At 37.3% G+C, this 19,997-nt stretch overlaps 1 protein-coding gene across 1 annotated transcript in view; it reads right to left on the reverse strand.

Moving 5' to 3' along the window:
- Positions 1-246: 246 nt before the first annotated feature.
- The window catches only part of PIGK (phosphatidylinositol glycan anchor biosynthesis class K), a 74,764-nt gene continuing 55,013 nt past the window's right edge, over positions 247-19,997 (reverse strand). Inside the window, exon 11 of the mRNA XM_074906410.1 lies at positions 247-795. Within this exon, the coding sequence (XP_074762511.1) occupies positions 679-795 (117 nt within the window). The 3' untranslated portion in view covers positions 247-678. The remainder of the gene's footprint in view (positions 796-19,997) is intronic.

Raw genomic sequence — 19,997 nt, forward strand, 5'->3', positions numbered from 1 at the left:
TGGACACAGTGAAGTCGCAGTTTCACCTTCTTTTGGTATTTTTTGAAGTAGAGTCAGTGAGGTCATCATATATTTTTGTTTCACTTTCACCAACTCCTAGAATCCTAGACTCAAAACTGCCTAACTTGAAAGGACTGATCTAAAGGTTGTACTTAACAGGGAAGAAAAAAGGAAAAGAAAAAAAATCAATATATTCTAGAGTATTTTTATTTTTGTGAAGAAAGCTTTCAATATGTCATGCCAAAGTCTGTAAAGTAGCTTAAGTTTTTATTGATAAAATGACATCTTAAATAACGTTCTGCCCAATGTCTAGTTCTTTAGTGATAGGCTGACTACTTCTAAGATTTACTATGAAGTACAGGGGAAAAAAATAGCCCATTTACAATTCACAATCAACCTCAGAAATTCTGTTCCTGTGTTTAGGTCCCTCTTTTTTAAGTTTAACCAGAAAGAAAAATTGCTCTAAAAAGCATTAAAATATGTTTAAAACAAGACAAAGTAAAACAAGAGTCTAACATTAAAAACATTTGTTAAGACTCTTCAGAAAAAGGGGCAGAAGAGATGACTTCAGAAGAACCTTCAGAAGCAAAATCTCAACACTTTTTCACTACAACCATAACACACACAGAGAACGGGATGACACCAGTGAATCCAAAGTAGCGATCATCCTGCTCAAATTCAGAAGATGTGTTTCATGTGCTTGATTCCGTATGTTTTGAAGAAAACCATGATGATCAATGCCCAGAGTCCTAAAATAAATCCTCCAGGAGGATGCCAGTCCTTTTGTTTTGGTTTCTGAAAAAAAGAAAAACCAAACAAAGAGAAAAACAAAGAATTCATACTCAGTTTTCACATTAAACAGGCACTGTGTTTATCAAGTGCAAAAAAAAAAAAAAAAAATCCCTGCAGTAGAGAAAAATACCAATAAGCTGTATTTCTTCATAAAGTAGAAGCATCTTTCCTCTTGATGTGGTAGAAAGGCCGATGGGAGGTGAGCTGCCACTCAAGCAGGGAGGTTAAGTACCACAAGCATGCCACTAGAACTTTACCTGAGACACCACTTTGATGGTGTGCACCAGCATTGTGGGACATGTTCAAACTCATTGTTTGGACAGAATTTCTCATATCTGGTCTCATGTTAATACAAGAGAAAAATGCTGTATGAAAAACAGTTCCTACAAGTGAAAATGTGAAAAAGAAAAGATGGTGTTGCTTTTCCACTACCTAGAATGTTTTCTACAGCTCCTTTTGTACTCAGAATTATGTGAATAAACAGATATCTAACCACATAAGAAGATAAGATTCATTATTACAGGAATATCATAAAACAAAATAGGATTGTTTTTAATGTCAATCACATTTCCCAAGGGCCTCATTGAGTCTAACTGCCTTTCTTTAATGTAGGAATATATTCTGCAATTCAAATACCTGTCCCTTCAACAACTTTTTCATCTTCAGCAAAAAGCAATACACTGCCATTTGTTTAGGCCTTTTCTATCTCACACTTAGCAGTAAGACAAGATAAAACTTGTCTGTCCTCTTCCTCCTCTTATTTAAAAAAAAATTAGCTACTCCATATTCAGTGAGAAATAGATTGTAGAAGATAAGAGCTGCTATGTGCCCCAAGATCTGTCTCTGGGGCTAAGAATAAGGTGAAGCTATATGAATGCAAAATTTTAGTTAAGACTATCATAACAAAAATATCAGAATTACAGTATTTAGAAGCATAACTCAGTCGCTCGTGCCTGTGCTTACTCTTGCCCTCAGCAGGTATGTTTTACAGATCTTCTAGGAAGAGAGATGATTTACTATTACAATAATAAATACTGAAGTGCTTGCTGAGCTTTTTATTCCTGCCTTAGTGAAAGACTTGCACTATTTTGTCCCTGTATAGAATGAGACACAAGGGGCACAGAGTATTTTGGTTTTGTTGCATCTAAGTCAAATTTAAAATTCTCTTCCTGCCATGTGAGTAACTATTACAAAAGATGGTACTGTTTCAATTTCTGCATTAATCTGTGTATGGAAGCTGGTCGTTCTCCACTAGATGTACCAGGTGGCTGGTGAACTTTAATGCAATAAGGAACAGTTTGCAGCGTCTGTTATTTCAAAACAGCTTTCCTATCAACAGGAAAACAATGTTTGTTGATTGCTCAGCTTCCATTTTCTAAGCTACATAGTTTTAGCTTTAGGATTTTTCTTTAAGTACCATGTTTGTAATTAAAACTATAACAAATAGTTTTGTCACTTGCGACACCTGAAGAACCTGGCATTCTGAAATATTAATGATTTTACTCTGATACAGGAATCACAGAACCAGCATTATAATTTACATTAACAACAACAAAACCAAAGATATGAGCAGAGCTGGTGTCTATATATGCAAACCACCCAATTTCCTAAGAAGCACTCAGCAGCTGCAGTGTACTTGCTGTTGGTAATCTGCCACCTCGCTGATATTCACAACCACACATCTCCATATAAACATCTCAGAAAATCAAGTCTGCATGTTCAAAAAGGCTGCCAGCACACCTCGCTTCTGAAAGTAACAGCTCATGACACTTCTCCACACAAAGGAACTTTCTTGTTTAAATCCTCCTAATTAACCCGTAACTTTGTATGCATATTGCAGTGCCTGTTTCATCAATCTCTTTGTACTATCAATCTTTCCCTTCTTGGATCTCAGACAAATTCCTTACCACAAAGTGGCACCTGACCCTTCTAGACAAATGACTTCAATTTGCAGACAGTGACACTAAAAGCCTCTCTCTCCTATTTTGTAGAGAACACGTAATTTAATTTCTTTAAAGAATTTATATGAATAAATATTTATAAGGTGATCTATGAGTATGGTTTTACATTTTGTCATGCCATGTACTGAAGCCTCAATGGAATTCCACAAGGAAAAGGAGACCAGAGCAGCTGTGGCTCCACGCTGGGAAATCAAGGACATACATACAGTAGGTTTAAAGCCATGGGATGCAATGTAAAAATGTGTTAAAATGTGAAATATTAAAAACATGAAGGCATGACAAAAAAATACATATGAAGCCATACAAGAGCTACATACTTAGTAAACTTAAAACTAAATTATCTTGATGAGAAAGATTTACAAACCCAGAAACTGAAATCTACACATAAATATTAAACCACAATAAAAGGGCAAAGAGATGCAACTCTGTTGTACATCTGTAAGTCAATACTGAGGTTAATTGAGCACAAAATTATACTGAAATATGCCAGTATTTTCCACTAGGGGCATACAGACATCAAAACCTTCTGAATACCTAAAACTGGATTATACAGATTCATGTTTAAACCTACAAAGTATATCTGGAAGAGCTGAAATATGTAATTTTCTTTAAGTTAACTTGATCCTAGATTCCCAAGAAAGTTCACTACTGAATTAAAAATCTAATTAGCTGTCAAACTAACAATTTCATCCTTCTAAAATCATAACAAATACAATATAGAAAACTTCAGTAACAAATCTTTGTCCAGCTGGGCACATCAGCTAAGCAGCAAATAGCACTGAAGTTCCTTCACAAAAAGCTTCATTTTGCGCTTGTGAATCACACCCATTTACACATAAGATGGAGTCTGTTTCCATAAATTATGTCAGCAAATTGTACTTGTAACATAGGCTGGCAGAGAGCTTTCAGCTGGCACCACTGTAACTGCAAACCCAGCAATTCTTTGCTCTTGGCACAGCTGTGTCGCTGCCAAAAGCACTGCCAGTGTACCTATGCCAGCGAGGAAGTGCGGATCCCTCCGAGCTGTCACAGCTACGCCAGCAGCGCTGTGTAATGAAGTCAGAGGCCAAGGCAGAATGTCCTTCTAAACACACACGTTCGTCTCAGCTGTACTGCTGCAGAAGCTGCTTTGACTATTTTGTGCAGGCAGGCGGAAAGAGTCACATAGATCTCTCCTAATGGGAAAAACTATTAAAGTAAGCAAGAATCACTTTAACAGCAGATGAAAAAGTTTTCTTTTTAGACCTACATACTAGAAAAAGATTTAGAAAAGACAGAATTTCTTTCTATGCTTATACAGCGGCTATAAGCAATCCCTAGATAAACTATCTCTTTATATCAATTTTAGGACTGATCAGAAAGCATTAGTGAATATAAAGTTTTCACAGATTTCTTAAAAAAAAAAATAGTTTGTATTTTTTGTGTGAACATTGCCTAGTTCAGAGTCTTATTCCAGCAAATTTCTGTGAAAGTCAGGCATTTTCTCACTTGCAAGAGAATGCTACATGGACAAAAAAATGTTAAGTGTTGCAGTCTTTTAATTTGCAATTAATTATGTATCTTCATTATGCCTAAATTGATGTGAGAATGTCTACTATTAAAAGACTATAGATTGGTTGCAGTACTTACAAATTATGCATAACTTTCTCATATTTGGGACTGATATGGAGGAGCAGAGATAACAGCTCTTTTGGCTCAAGTTATTCTGAATTTCACTGTTGTAGCAGACCCACCTAAGAACTCAGCATACCAAGTCCTGCTTATGTAACTGACATACTAGGCTTTGTGATCTATGCCACAATACAACCCCATTATAAATGCCCTCTTTATCTCTACAACAGCAGCACTAACACATTGGTGAAGTGCACGTATAAAATGGTACAGTGTGTCATGAACAAATACATTTAGCAGCTTAAGGGCTAGTCATTATCGAATTGCTGGAGATTCCAAATTAAAAAGATAGGTAGCTAAGCAACAGCAAGCTTCCTCCTGTGAACAGTTTTCTGTTGTATGCTCTCCAGTTCTGGTCGACTCATTATCCTGTGGAACTTAAAAACAGTTAACAGAGAGTTGCTCCAAGTACTGTAATTAAGAAGAGGATAAAACAGTGTATTTTCAGACTGGATGGGTCTGTAGGGACCCAAATGGAAAGTATCCAAGACTTTCAACGAAGGTGTTTCATAACACATGCAATACTTGTTACTGCAATTAAAATGAGTTTTATGCAAAAAATAATAAAAAAGTATTAAAGCTGAAATGGTAATTAGATTAAGAATGGTTTCATTTTAAAATGTTACATCAGAACAGGAATAAGATTTAAAACATTATGTATTAACATTTTACATAGAAAGCACTGTCTTAAATATCATTATAATCCAACTCTACAGTCTTCTAACAGAACTCCCTTTGCATTAGTGTCCTCAATAAGGACATTCATACAGAAAGCTTTGGGTTAAACCCAGAATCAGGATGACAGAGTCAGTGCATACAGCCAGGAATAGAGTAATTCCCGAGTGGAAAATGGATACACAAATTCTTCAGTCTCCTCTTATTCCAAACAGAGCTTTAAAAAAGTGGGCAAAACCTTAAAAATGAATGTGCACATCACCCTTGCTATGGGGGATGTTCTTCCCAACCTAAGGCAGATGGTGTCTGTTTGTACCACGAGTGCAAAATATCCATATGTAACTGCACAAAAATAAAACATTCTAAGTGCTGTGTTCCAACAAGTCCATTAAAGTGGCAGCTATCATATTTCAAATTAATCCCTGCTTAATTCTCTCTGGAGTTTCAGTGCAGAGCACCCTGTACCCAGTTTTGTCCTATTTATTGCAGCACATGTGGTATAAAATATCACCCCAGGTTCTGGGGCTGCCTGGCAGACAGCAGCAGTGACGGCACTGGGGGGAAATCCTGTGCATGTCCCTCTGTGGAGTTCTCCACCTCTACTAATCTTGGGGTGAGCAAGCACTCGCAGGGAAGTGAAGTACGCTTGCTGCCTGTCTGTGTGGTACTTGCCATCATTACTAGATCACTGGGGTGAATTTGGTGTATTTTGGGGTGTAAATTTCCAAGTTTTCTTCTTGGTCGTTCTCCATTTAAATGAACATTTCTATTTCTTCCATTGCAATACTAAAGGTTTTCTTTCTTGATTCTCAAGATACTTAATTGTATGTTAGGATCTGTGTTAAAGACCAGTATTGAAATTTGAAAAAAGAAAGATTCACATTTCAAAATGGGTCTGTGAAAACCAAGGCCAACCTCAGATCCAAAACTGAAACAACCTGCGCCTGCTTCTCATCACATTAAAAAACCCACTGGTCTCAAACTGAAGGACCAGGAAACTCCTCAGAAAAGCCAAATTCTGTTATGTGGTGTACTGTGCCAAGAGCACATTACCTGTTTCCAAGAGGCACTCCACAACAATTCAGGTTTACTTGCTATTTAAAATTTCAAACTGAGTAATCCTCTCAATTCTTACAACAAAGCACATGACAAAGTTTAATTTCAGAATGAATTTATATGTATCACAAGCAAATCACAGCATAAAGTATGTCCTCAAAGCTTTTAGTGGAAGTGTGCACTTCTAATTTGTCAGTTACAGTTTGGATTTGGGGTCCTTGCAGGGGAGGTGGGAGAAATCAAGTAACTCCAGCCATCTAGTAATAGTTTAATCCTCCTTTGTGCCCACAGCAAGATTAAAGTAATAAGAGAACTCCAACATAAATGGTGCCTGTTAATCTGCAAAACAATTTAAAGCACTTTTGTCTAATCTCCCAGGTTTTATTTATTAACCACAGTGCTATGATTACTGATATCTCCAATATTAATAAAATAATGAAGAAAGTTCACTCATCAACAACAAAACCTCATGAAGGATATGGGAAAGAACAGCAGTTAAACTAAATTAACATATCAATGCCAACAACTGCATTTTAAATATTTACTTTGAAAACTGTATAATCACCTTAATATAAACAACAATACTGTTACGATAGCTTTAGTTTTTAATTTCCTTCTAAAATATGTAATCTATAAGGGCTTTTTACAAATTAACTTCTACGTATTATCCTCTACTTCCAGTGTTATCTCTCAGCATTTCATAGCACTTTAAAGTGCTTTTAGCAGTTTAACAATTATTCATTAATCTTCCAACCTGTGACACAATACATAATATACTTCTTCTAATCAAAGGGAGCTTTCCCAGCACCTGGGACCCAGTGCAGTTTAATTCCTGGACAAGCCAGTGCTCAGATGAATGATGCCCACCTGGCAAACACAATAGGGACTGTACCAGGGGGCCTCCAAACTAAGGCATGTGATGTGCTCCATCCAAAGCTAACACACACATCTCTGTACTGGCAGCAGTAACCACTCGTATCTGCCTTCGACAGCCTGGCAGAGCAGAGCCCTTACCTCTGCTGAGGTACAAGGGCTGAGCTCTTACCTGCTCAGCTGCCACTGAGTTACATTACGGAACTCACGTATGCTTTAGGGTAGAGGTGAAAAAAGTCACAATATAAAGCTGTATTCAGAAGAAAACCCGACAACCCAACTACATATATTTAAGGTATAGTAAACAAACTATTTTTTAAATTATAATCAAATTCATACTCTTATATGAAGCCATGACCATGATTTTTCACAAAAGGGCAACTAAATCCACAGCAAATACATGAATTACATTCCCAAACACAAAGCTTCATGCCAACTGAAGCATGCCAAAATAAAAGATGAGCAGCTTAATTAAGTAGACTTGGTATTCAAAACTTGGCCACCACTACCTTGAGAAGCATCCTTTTTTTAAATGTTTATATTTAATTAAACAAGATGAGGATTATTAGCAGAAACAAGACTAAAGGCATTCAGTGCACAGTGCCATGCCACAAATGGAGAGAGAAACTCCTTGAGAACCTTACACTGGAGGGGGTCAGAAAATGGCAAAAATATTCACTAGTGAGGCAGACAGACCTCAGTGGAGAGGACCTCTAAATATGATCAGATATAAAAGCAGCTCGCTGCTACCGCAACTTTGGGTTAAGCAAACAGCAGCAGCAGCTGCAAAGAACAAAGGTGAAAGGGGTGTGTAGAGGCTGCTAGAGGGACAAAGATATTTTGTATTCACAAAAATACAATTGTGTAAGTAGGGCCAAGCTATTCTCCACTAGAGCACTATTCTTCCAAGCAGCATGTATTCATCACCTGTCCCTGGGAAAAGATTATCTCCAAGTCTTCTACAGTGCCGATCTTGTCCATACAAATACAACATCACGTTGCCAGTGGGAGCAGAACCACAACCAACCTCTCAGCTCTACAGAGACAAGGCAGTACATGCATGCGTGGGCTCCTACCTGTTCTAGTCTGCAATGATTCCTCCACGTACCGGCCTCACCCAGCCCAAACTTTCCAAGGAGCACAGCACTCCCGTTTCCTCTAACTTGGATTTCCCATAGCGTCTCTCTGGGCCACAAGGTGGGTCCATTCAAATGCTTTTAAATCAATAAAATCTATGGCAGGTCTTTTTCTTAATCTCATAAAATCAACTGTATGTCTTAGAACTTCTATTATGAAACAATTTTGATCATTCAAATTCAAACGAAGTTGTTTCTATTTATATAGAGAAACCATGATGTTCATAATTATGTTATTCGTTTCAAAGCAGTAGTGATGCTTTTAACCACACTTTTTTTTTTTTGATATCCCATGAGTACCTATTAGTTTATTTCCAGGTGACAACCCATATTAACACCAGATGTTAGACAGCATTACATCTTATACTCAATATGCTATATTGAGTACAAGAACTAATAAAATATCTCAACAGCTACATTTTAAGAAACTGGAATCCAAATAAATATTCCTTATTCATGTAGTTTTTACTGCTAATTTTTTAAATATTTACAACTATAATTTAAAATTTCGCCTTTGCATGGAGCTGTGTGCTACAGTACCTGTGTGTGCAGTAGAGCTCCACATTTTCTAGCTCCAGCTGCACAACTCAAAACAGCATTACATTTAAGAGGCAGGCATGAAAAAATGGATGGAGGGAGAAGCAAAGCTGAGGCAAAAGGTGCCTGCATATTTATATGAAAAAGATCAAATATGAATGCGTTATTATTGCAACACATTTACATTTTCAGTGAGAAATCAGTATATTACAGCTAGTGATAGATCAGTTTGCTTCCCACCACCTCCCAGCTTTTAAAGGCAACTGTTGTACTCAGTAGTTTTGCACTCATAAGCCAGACAAGTACTCTCACCCATGTATATGTTGCAAGTGTTTTCTATGTGAGCAGAAAAAAAGGAAAAGGAAAAAGAACTATTCTGAAATGCCAGCCTAATACTTCTGGCTATTCTAGCTTTGGCTATACAACTTTGAAAACAAATCATAAAACATGGACACAGCAGTAATACAGACATGTATTTAGTGGCTCGGCATAATTACACCTACACCAGAAAACCACTTATGCTTGGTATGCCGAAGAACAAGGAGCCTCAAAGAGTAGATCCATTCCTGCAAAGAGTTTTTGTAGGCAGTTGCCATTAGGAAAGAAAGGCAGATTTATGGTATCATAAATACTCACTGTTCCCATATGACATCTGTATGACACTAGGTTCATCAGTTGAAAGCTATTTGGGGCTCAACGAAGACCATCTTTCTGGAAGAATGAGTGTAGCTGAGTATACACCCCTCCCAGACTGCTACATGTAAACAACTATCAACATCTTTCCAAAAGGGTCTTTCAAAAAAGATAAACCCACAGATGGTTTTATCTAGTGACAAACCAGTTGCACCTTTCCTACCTACCAACTAAACTAACTACAGGTTACTAACCTATTGATGTCATGTTGTCACTCAGTCCCCTGTAAGTACTACTCATCATCTGTCATCCATGTACTTGTAGATGGTCTTTTGTGATAAGCACTCCCTCCTGAAAACATATGATCACTCCATAATGCACTGAGCCCCACCACTGGAGCTGGGCATCTCCAGGAACACCGAGCCAGAGGAGACTGCTATCATTGTGGGGGGCCTCTCACCCTGAGGGGGAGGCTGAGGGGAGGAGAGCGCTGGCTACAGCACGTGCCATACACTGAGCAACAAAGCCCATCACCACAGAAGTAATCACTTGCACAAAGCTGAATCACAACCTCATGGAACAAATTTGTTCAGGAACGACAATGCAGGGTGCTGTCTTGTCTGTCCAACAGTATGAATTCAACTGCTCCGTTACTGGAGTCTTCATTCATTCACCCCTTCCATTCATTCTTCAAATGGAAATGATTTCATCAAATTTCAACCCTCTGAATTATTTAGGAAAACAATTCTAGACAGAGCACTAGAGAGCAGCCTGCCAATATCTCTATCTCTAGCCATTCATCAGACCTGTCAAGAGCTTGTGAGTTACATTGCTGTGTTCCTCACGGCATGCTACTGAAGGGTAAACAAAATATAATTAACTTAACACAAAAAATCACCAATAACACCCCACTAAGTTTACACGGTTAAGTGGGATAGATGTGTGGATGTATTTGGAGCTAACAATGCCTTCACCTGAGGAAAAGTGCTCCTAAAGGTATCTGCCATCATAGCACTGCAAAATACATCAAGCTAAGATTGATAACATTCATATTTCTTCCTTATCAATGTGAGCTTATTGGTAACAGCTACTTTTTATGCTGCCTAAGCCCAGAAGAAAAATAGTAGATAGAAGAAAAACCTAGCAAAACTGTTAATGCTAATTTTACTACTCACTGAAATACCACTTAAATAAACACTGTCTATCAGAGAAGCTTCCATGTGTAAAAAATAAAAAAGTGATGCTTAATAAAAACTGTGTAAGTTTATGTGAGAAATGAAAATGTTACAGAACACTGACCTGACACCGGAAAACAGAATTAAATCTTGCATCTTGGACAACCTACTATAACATACTTCAGTAATCTTTATATAGAAGGGTCCTGATCCTGCATATATTTAGTGACAGGTAACACAAACTAAGTCAAGAATTTAGTCTTACACTCAAATAACACATGTACTTACACACACACTAATGTTGTTTCTATGCCCAGGGCAATCAGTATTAAGCAATAAAGTAAGTAATAAAGACTAAGAAATATTTAGACCTTTCCCTAAGGATCTAACAGCATACCCCCTCCTTTCCCTCCACTCCACACGCACATATCCATGCACGCACTTGTCTTTCTTATTCCTGGCATTATTAATCCAGGGACACAAAGACAAAACACCAGAAACCTGTAGACTGGAAAACTAATTTAAAAGCCAGAATGGATGCTGCACCCTCCTATCCAGGCCTCATCTCACAAAAACTGCACAACCATATTGTACTTTTAGTCAGGTAGTTCCCATTCACAGCTTTTGGGGAGAGAAGAGCTAAGGAAAAATCAGACCACTGTAAAGTACACATTAAGAGAAACTGAAAGTGGGCCTTGACAGAAGCCATTCAGCAGTGTCAGGATAGGTGAAAAAGCAGAATATATCTCTGTCTTTTTGCCAGTTTCTACTGTAGACAAAGCCAGAAAAATTCTCAACAAGTTGGGCATAATTTGGAGATGCAAAAGGCAGCTCTTATGTAGACCAAAGAGTCTTCTGCAGGAAAATAAGCTGAAATCCAGGAAAGAGGCCCCTTCTCTGCATATAAAAACAAAAGTCTTACTAATCAGTGATCCCTCTGGAGTATTGCTTTGTACTGGTTTTGTCTGGAGTAGTTACTTTTCTTCACAGTAGCTAGTATGAGGCTATGGTTTGGATTTGTGCTGGGAAGTGTTGATAACACAGGGATGTTTTCGTTATTGCTAGGCAGTGCTGACACAGAGCCAAGGGCTCTTCTGCCTCTCACCCCACCCCACCAGCGAGGAGACTGGGGGTGCACAAGAAGTTGGGAGAGGACACAGCTGGGACAGCTGACCCCAACTGACCCCAGGGATATCCCACACCATATGGCGTCATGCTCAGCGTATAAAGCTGCTGGAAGAAGGAGGAAAAGGAAGGGGGGGACATGCAGAGTTATGACATTTTGTCTTCTCAAGTAACTGTTAGACGTGATGGAGCCCTGCTTTCCTGGAGATGGCTGAACACCTGCCTGCTGATGGGAGGTGATGAATTAATTCCTTGTTTTGCTTTGCTTGTGTGCATGGCTTTTGCTTTACCTATTAAACTGTCTTTATCTCAACCATGAGTATTCTCTTTTACTCTTCCAATTTTCTCCCCTATCCCAGTGGGCGGGAATGAGCAAGTGGCTGTGTGGTGCTTAGTTGCCAGCTGGGGTTAAGCCACAACATGATTATTTTCACATTAGCCAATAAGTCTCATTTCAAACACAAAGCTTGTTCCACTAAGGACTCCTCCTATGGAACAGCAAAACCAATCACCAAATTGAAAGCAACTCTGGAACAGTACTACTTCTGTTAAATACTGTATTTACTAAAAGAAAAAGGGTTTTAAATTGCCATTAAAAGGTTTTGATAGATCAGTTTTCCTTTAATTAGGAAAGTCCTAAAATTATTTTAGGTCAAGCATAAATTTTAGATTATTACACTAGCACTTTATAAGCTGTTATGATACAGACAAGATTTATATTTTTTTAATTCAATAAAGATTAACAAAATAAATGTAGCAGTAGCTCTTCATTCAATGATATTTTCAGGTTTTAATTTACATTAAATGACCATGAATAAAGTAACTTTTTTTTTTTAAATGTAGACTTATACTGCTACTCTTTACTAAAATAATGCACATGATAGTCTCTGCAACCCCAAAATTCTACTGCTAGGAATTACACTTTCTCACTAAGGTTTTTGTGGTTTAATTGTCTTCATGTAATATTGATATTTGGTACTTGGATGTAATTAATAATAGGGGAATTATTCTTAGAATACTATTCCAATCCATTAGGCAAATTTTCTCACTATGATATGAAAATTTTCATCTACTTAATTAGCACACCAACTTCTTCCTAAGTGCACCTAAGCTACATTTTATGATGGCCCAAGGAAAAAAAAGAAACCACAACACATCAATTATGCCTCCACTCAATTGTACAACTATTTTAAAATGTGTGAACAGTTAAGACAAAATTGAAAAATTACCATAATAGGCTTTTGACACTTCCCTGCTTAAGCAAAAATTAATTCTAACTCCCTGTTTTTATGCAAAGCCTTTATAATTTCTCTAATCTCAAGTTCCCATGAGAGAGAACACAATACTTTCAAGTACAAGAGTGTGAGGCTTGGCATCTTCTCTTTTTAGTTATGCAGTTTATTTGATGGAAGCCTAAACCGCTAAGCCTCCCTTTGTGCTTAATATAAGCCATCCTCAGTGGAAATACAAGTTAATTTAAGTAAAATGAAGTTTTAGGAAGAATGCACTCTCTTGCACAGAAAGCTTCACTAAAGCAAAGCTTTTTAAAATGCAGCATCTGTTCCCTGAATTGCTCTAGAACCTGTAATAAAAATAAACTAAAAAGAAGCAAAAATTTTAAAAGGTACTTTAACATGTGAAACATCATAAACATAAAAACAGTCTAACAGAGTAACTTATTTATCATTTTACTGTATATTTTTCAGTTTCATCTTACATCATACAGTATAATGAATTAGCATGTTCTAAGTCTAAGACATTAAGCATCTTCTGTTTTATTAATGGTGACTATTATTAAAACCTACTGCTTATGTTACAAAAGTAAATCAATCATATCGCTGATATACACTTCCATACACAGTAAGGTGTGTGGATCACATACTAAATCCACAGAGTTATTTCATATATTTCTTTGCCCTGAACCACAGTTGAAGTATTTGTACACCAGATACTATGCTACAGCAGCACATGGTATATTATGATGCCTACAAACCTATTAAGGTCACAGAAAGCTTGTGCATATATTTAGTCTATTCCCACATGAGGCAGAGGTATATTATTTGCATACCATTATGCACTGAAAAACCTATTAAATTATCCCCACTGGAGACAACTCACCACAGTGACCTAAATAGTATTCACTTTTCCAATATTTGAAGGAACAGGAAATAAATGGGACTCAGTGCAGAAAAATCCAAAAAGACTCAGAACATCTAAGAATCCAGGCTTATAAATGACAAATGCAAATGAATGCAGACCAGCGTATCACAAAAAAATCTCACGGAAGCAAAGAATGATGAAAAAAGTGAATTATATTCTTAACAGAGGACTACAGTGTTGTGAGTGAAAGTGGCCAGAGAGGTAGTTTTAGCAAAAAAGCTCAGGCATTAGCCAAGATTATTGTGACCACAAAGGAGAGAAAAGAGTCTCAAATCACAGAACTCACTCAAAAATAACCTCCGTACATTTGCGGTGACAGCAGTAGTTCTAATATCAGCTGTCCAAAACAAAGTGACATAGCTATGGATGTTTTATCTACAGCACTGTGCAACAGTTCACATGACAGTAGCAACTGAAACCCATGGGACATGTCATATTGCTTCTTCAGTAACAGCTGTAATATTGTGCATACCTTCTATAGTCACGTACATGTACTAACATGCTGTAATTGTCCTCCTCATTTATATTCCCCCCATAATTACAATATTTTGATTAAACATCTACTAACCTCTGCTCACTCGCTTTCTCTGGTTATCCTTCCTGATTTCAATATAGTCAGAAAGAAGGGAGAATATAAATAAAGTATTGATGTACTTTGTGCAGTCAGAAGTGATTAACATTACAGTCCTTTATGGCCTACAAATCAGAATCTCTCACTGTTAACCTTGTTTCGCTTGTTGCCAACATGCTATGTGAAGTTTACTTTAAACTGTAACATTTTTGAACCTGTGTCTTTCTGTAAAGCTCTGAGCATACCTACAACACAATAGAAATAGTAACCACAGTCATAAAATCACAGTTGTGAGCAGGTTGTAAACCACAAGAAAAGGACATCATCATACAATCAGTCCAAAGCCAAAACAAAGACATAAAAAGATCAATAGTGCACACTGAAAGGTTTGGGCATACAGGATGTTCAAACACATGGCTGATTCAGCTGAAAAAAAGCACAAAATTTGTTTTAATATATGAAATATAGTAATTTTTAGAGTTCATGGTCATACAGCTACTTCTGACCCTTAAAATGCAGTTATCTGAAGTTCAAATGAGTAAACCACATAGGTCTACAGCACTCTATAAAGCCTGACATGTTACAGTCACTTCCTGAACCTCTTCCTTTATTTTACATCTTAGATAGTGCTTATTAAAAAGAAACGATTACAGGAATTGCCTCTTAAAAAAGCTGCAAATCCAACATGGCACATCTAACAATTATAGCTACTATAGAGCCAGGGTATCTTTTCATATATTTTTTAATAGGACGTCTGAAAATTCTATATGCTGGTGGGTATGAAACTGATGTCTCATAATCCATGAAATGGATGACACTACATTCACATATAATGCCTCATATTACCAGTATTCTCAAGGGCAGACTGAGCACTCCCATGACATGCACAAAAGCCTTAAATTTATTTGCATTTCAACTTTCCAGAGTAGCAATTATTTTCACTCTCTCTCACCTACTAATGAGAAATATAAACAAAAATTTTCAGGGAATATCCATACACTTTATCAATTTTGGCTGATACTACCTATTCTACTAGGCTTTTGAAATCCTGTAGTTGCACCCCCAGCCAGGCTGAAAAATGCCTCCCTTTTTGTTAGGCAGTAGTTTTCACCTCACTGCTGTGCTTGATGAGCACAGGACTAACAGGAATGGGGGACAGTGGAGTGTGGCCACTTGAGGGGCAGCCCCTAATCAAATTACTCCAAGCTGCCTGTCAAACTGATCTCCCATCCTCTACCAATGAAGAATGAAGATAAATTCCTACTGATGCCCAAACAAGCTAATAATGTACATGCACGTTAAACAGAATATTTTGATAACTGCTGAACTAACTGTTCTTAACACAGCTGTGTAATAATAAGAAAAAAACCCATAATTATTTTATTGTTTACAAAATATACTTTGGTTTCATTTTTAAAAAATGCAAGGAAGGTGAAGCTACATGTTTCAATGCATAAACGGGGAAGAAAGGATAGACATGCATGCAACATTTCTGGCAAGAAAAAGCCACCATCCTCCATCTCCAATGCTTTGGACATCTGGAACAGGCCATGGCAAAGTTTCCCCTTCCTGGCTTACAGAAAATGTTCAGTGTGGTATTTCTAGTAGGAAATGGTACAAAAGAACCATCCCACAACTGACTGTTCAGATTTCTCCTGAAAGATACCTTCCAATGCCTTTAGTTATTCAATCTATTGTATCCAGCTATAATTGGAAGAATTTAATACTACATTTAGCTCCCCTGTAATGCTTGGTCAGCAACACAACCCACTCATGCTTCTTTTCTGGCTCTGCCTGTGGTGGTGCACTCCTCGCCCCCCAACCTGACCTGTATTTCCTGTATCCCCATTCCAGTGATAACCACCACTGGCAATTGTAATGGATGTGTCTGGTCATGATGGTGGCATCCTACTCAAAGTGGATTCCAGGAGGAAACTCATGCTAAAACTTTGAAATCTTAGCTAGGTGATACAAAGGATCGATTGTGCACATATAATGCTTCTGACATAAGCTGCTGGCCAAGTCTGGGACTAGCAGTGGATCCAGCTGCACCTAGACTCCTCTCTAAGAAGGAGCTTAGGAAGCAAGGGGTTCCAGTCTGAACCTCATGACTTAATGGGATGGTCTCCCTGACAGTTGTGTCTGACCCTGTCCTCTATGCAGTAAATATCAAGTGAAACTCTGCCATCAAATCTTGTTAAACCACTGTTGCATTTACTATCAAACTTTATTAAATCACTGTTTTATATCAATAAACATATTGCTACTTCTCTCTTACAAGTGAAGTGCCTCACTCCATCCGTGACACTGCTGAGCAGTGTTGTGTGAAGATAAAAGAATAATTCCCCATGCATGAATATTTTGGTAGTCTAACCTTATGGAAATGAAGTTCCTCGTAATTACTGCTAAATTTTTAAGATTTGGGAGGCAGCATTTCAAAGAAAAAAAAAATCATTATTCTCAGACACTTTTCTTTATTGTGTCTTGAAGACTAAGAGAAGACCTTCCATCTAATATTTCAACTTAACAAAGATATAAAGAAATGGATCTTTCCCTGTGTTTGAGAAACTGTAAAAATAATGATCCTGGATAGGCAGAGAATGATCACCCACAACAGTCTTTTAATGGGAAGATGGAATAAAAGAGACTGCTTTACTAGGTCTCTGACTCCAGAGGGTTTCCCTCACACTCAGATGAAAAACAACAAAATAAAAGCAGCTGTGCCTTGTCTGTAAAAACAGATCATCAGTAATTTATGCTAACTCCACATCATTGTATTCTGTGATTGGAAAAAACTGATGAGAAAAACAACAGCAAATCAAAAAAATTACAGTTTAAATCTTTTACAAAAATGCTCTATGCTACCCTCAGAAATATAGTCTATTTCAGGAATGTCGTTTATGAGATTTCATTAGCCTAAAGTGCTACTAAAGTTCTGAATAAGAAAAAAAAAAAAGACACCTTTACTGCCTGTGTAAACCAGCTTACATATGAAAGCCCTGACTACCATCACTGACTGCAGTACTTCACTAGATGAAAAAATGCTTGAAAATGTTTCTGGTTTAATGTTTTGCCAGTAAAGACCTGTACCATCTACAACCACGTTAAGAATGTGTTTGGTGATTTCTTGGAGTGAGTCAGAGAAACAGTGGACTATTCCATTCTTAATTTATTATTTATAGAAAACAGTACTATCAAAATAATTTAAGTACTCATTCTCTATATTTAAAAGTACACACTGCATATATATGACTTGACTTATACACACAGCAAGACTGCTACTCACAATTTTTTAAATCAACCTTAATATTAGAAGAAATATTGGGGAGTGAATTTCAAAGCACCTATATGCACCAAGAGGCACACAGTGTTGGCAGGAATACCTTTTCTGCTCTATAACATAATTGATCTGGTGGCTGGCAAAACTGTGCAGTAATAGCTTTCCACAGAAAGTTTGTTTTGCTCCTTTTGAGCACCAAATTTTCTACTAGGTAGCATTCAATTTAAAAGAAGCAAAAACAATTTAAATAAGCGACAGCGAGAGAAATTAAATGCACATAAAGTATATAATTTAGGGAAAGCAGCAAGTTCTTCATTTACTAGATAACATCCAGTTGTGATTCTACTTGAGATCACTTCCACTAGAGTTATAAAATGCAGGCAAACCACCTCTAGGTTACACAATTCACAATCATATGTTTAATGAACTGGAAAAAAAAAAATCTCAGTAAAACACATTAATTTCTAACTGCTATACATCCCAAGTGCTCTAGATGAACAAAGGCTGGTTCAGCAAAAGGTGTACAGCACACCTGGGTTTAGTTCTGCACATGAATATAGTCAGAATGCCTGAGCCCCAAAAAGGACTTCAGGCCACCTAGTATGGCAGAGGATGTTGACAGATTTCCATGAAATGCATCAGAAACAGCTTTTGTCACCTCTAGTCTGGAACAGAGAAAAATGAACACTGCCAGAACAAGCTGCTGTTCTCCATATATTCCAAAGTGCCCACAAGAAGTGGCAGTGGTAAGGGGGTGACAACACTGTCTTCAGTACGTTGCTCAGAGTTGCAAAAATAAAGCCTGACCAGGCAGGTGTCCTAGTGCAAGGTGACATGACACAAGGCTTTTTGTTGGGTAGCCACGTAATACATTTTATTAAAATAAAAATGAATTCTAAAGTGAGAGTACTTTCTAATCTTTGATATGAAAAATTAAATTTTTAATCATCCTGAAAAAATTCCGTTCTGAGAAAGAAAAGCATTCCTGAAAAGACCTGTCTGTGCTAACAGGTAGAGCAAAATTTGGACCTTTTGGTGAAAGGTTGTATTTTATCTCTGACATCATCTAGCTGAGTATTACGACAAGAGTTTTAAAAAGCAAGCTATGCTTTACAGTTATTTTCAAACACAGCTACAGGAATGGATTTTCAGAGAATGTATAAATAGCTGTGTCTAAATCTTTATACATCCAACCTGACACATCTAAAACACCACAACTTGCTTTTGAACCTCTTAGCTTGTAAAGACACAGTAAAATTCAAGTATCACTTCAAGTACTTTAAAACTTTTAATAAATTATTATACATAAACCAAAATTACTATCTGCATCAAAAAAATAAAAATCCAGGCTACTGCTGTGCTATTAAACACCTTGCATACTTGACCAAAGTCCTGCACACAATTGATGTTTTTTATAAGACATAAATAGGAACTCCAGAGAGATTCCAATGTCAGGACAGATATGGACGAAGTGCAAGAGGACCTCCTGAAACGTAACAACTGCCATAGGGCAGCTATAAGGCAGTGGTCAAGGCACCAGTGTGATCCCTGAATTTTGAAGTTACTCTTTTAAGACTGTATAAGCATGTGATGGGTTAATTTTCATATCGAGCATTTCACAAAGATCATGAGCCACATGAAACCACTTTAGTGTTTGTGAAAACATTTCAGCCTGAGACCTAAAATTGTTGTTATAATCAAAAACCCCTTCAAAAAATCTACACAACATAGTGTTCTATTTTCTTAATACTGTTTCAACAATTTCTGCCCAATGCTGCTAAAGAAAACCTCTCTCATCTAAATCAGCATGAAACAGGAATAACATCAACAAATGCAATAAACTAACACCCCTCTACTATGTGAGAGTAAGATCCCTAGAATGAATAAAAACTAAACTTCAAAGCAAAAAGACTGGGGCAGGGCGAGGGGCAAACTCATTAAAGCAGCACAGAAATTACAGAAACAAAGACCTTCTTGCAAGGCTTAATATGGAACTGCAACTCTATGGTCATCTTTGATGGCCATCAGCCTGTGCATTTCTAATTCTGGAGATCCCCCTCTCATCTATTTTAAATTATTTAATTTCCCTTATTGTGGACTGCAGTCAATACTCTGAAACTAGACTGGATGTGGCAACATCCTAATGTCCTCTGAGTCTAAACTCAGCAAAGCTAATGGTACTCACACAAGTTGCTCAACTAGAATCTGGAACAGACAGACATATTCACTTAACAGGGCTAGTGTGATCTCCCAGTAATCTTCTAAGATTATAGAATGCATTTTCCACTGAGGCTTCTACAAAGACTACAGAAATGCACTGGTTAAAAACTCTACCAAAAAAAAATGCATACC

The sequence above is a fragment of the Athene noctua genome, chromosome 5 (genome assembly GCF_965140245.1).
Source record: "Athene noctua chromosome 5, bAthNoc1.hap1.1, whole genome shotgun sequence".
Lineage (NCBI taxonomy): Eukaryota > Metazoa > Chordata > Aves > Strigiformes > Strigidae > Athene > Athene noctua.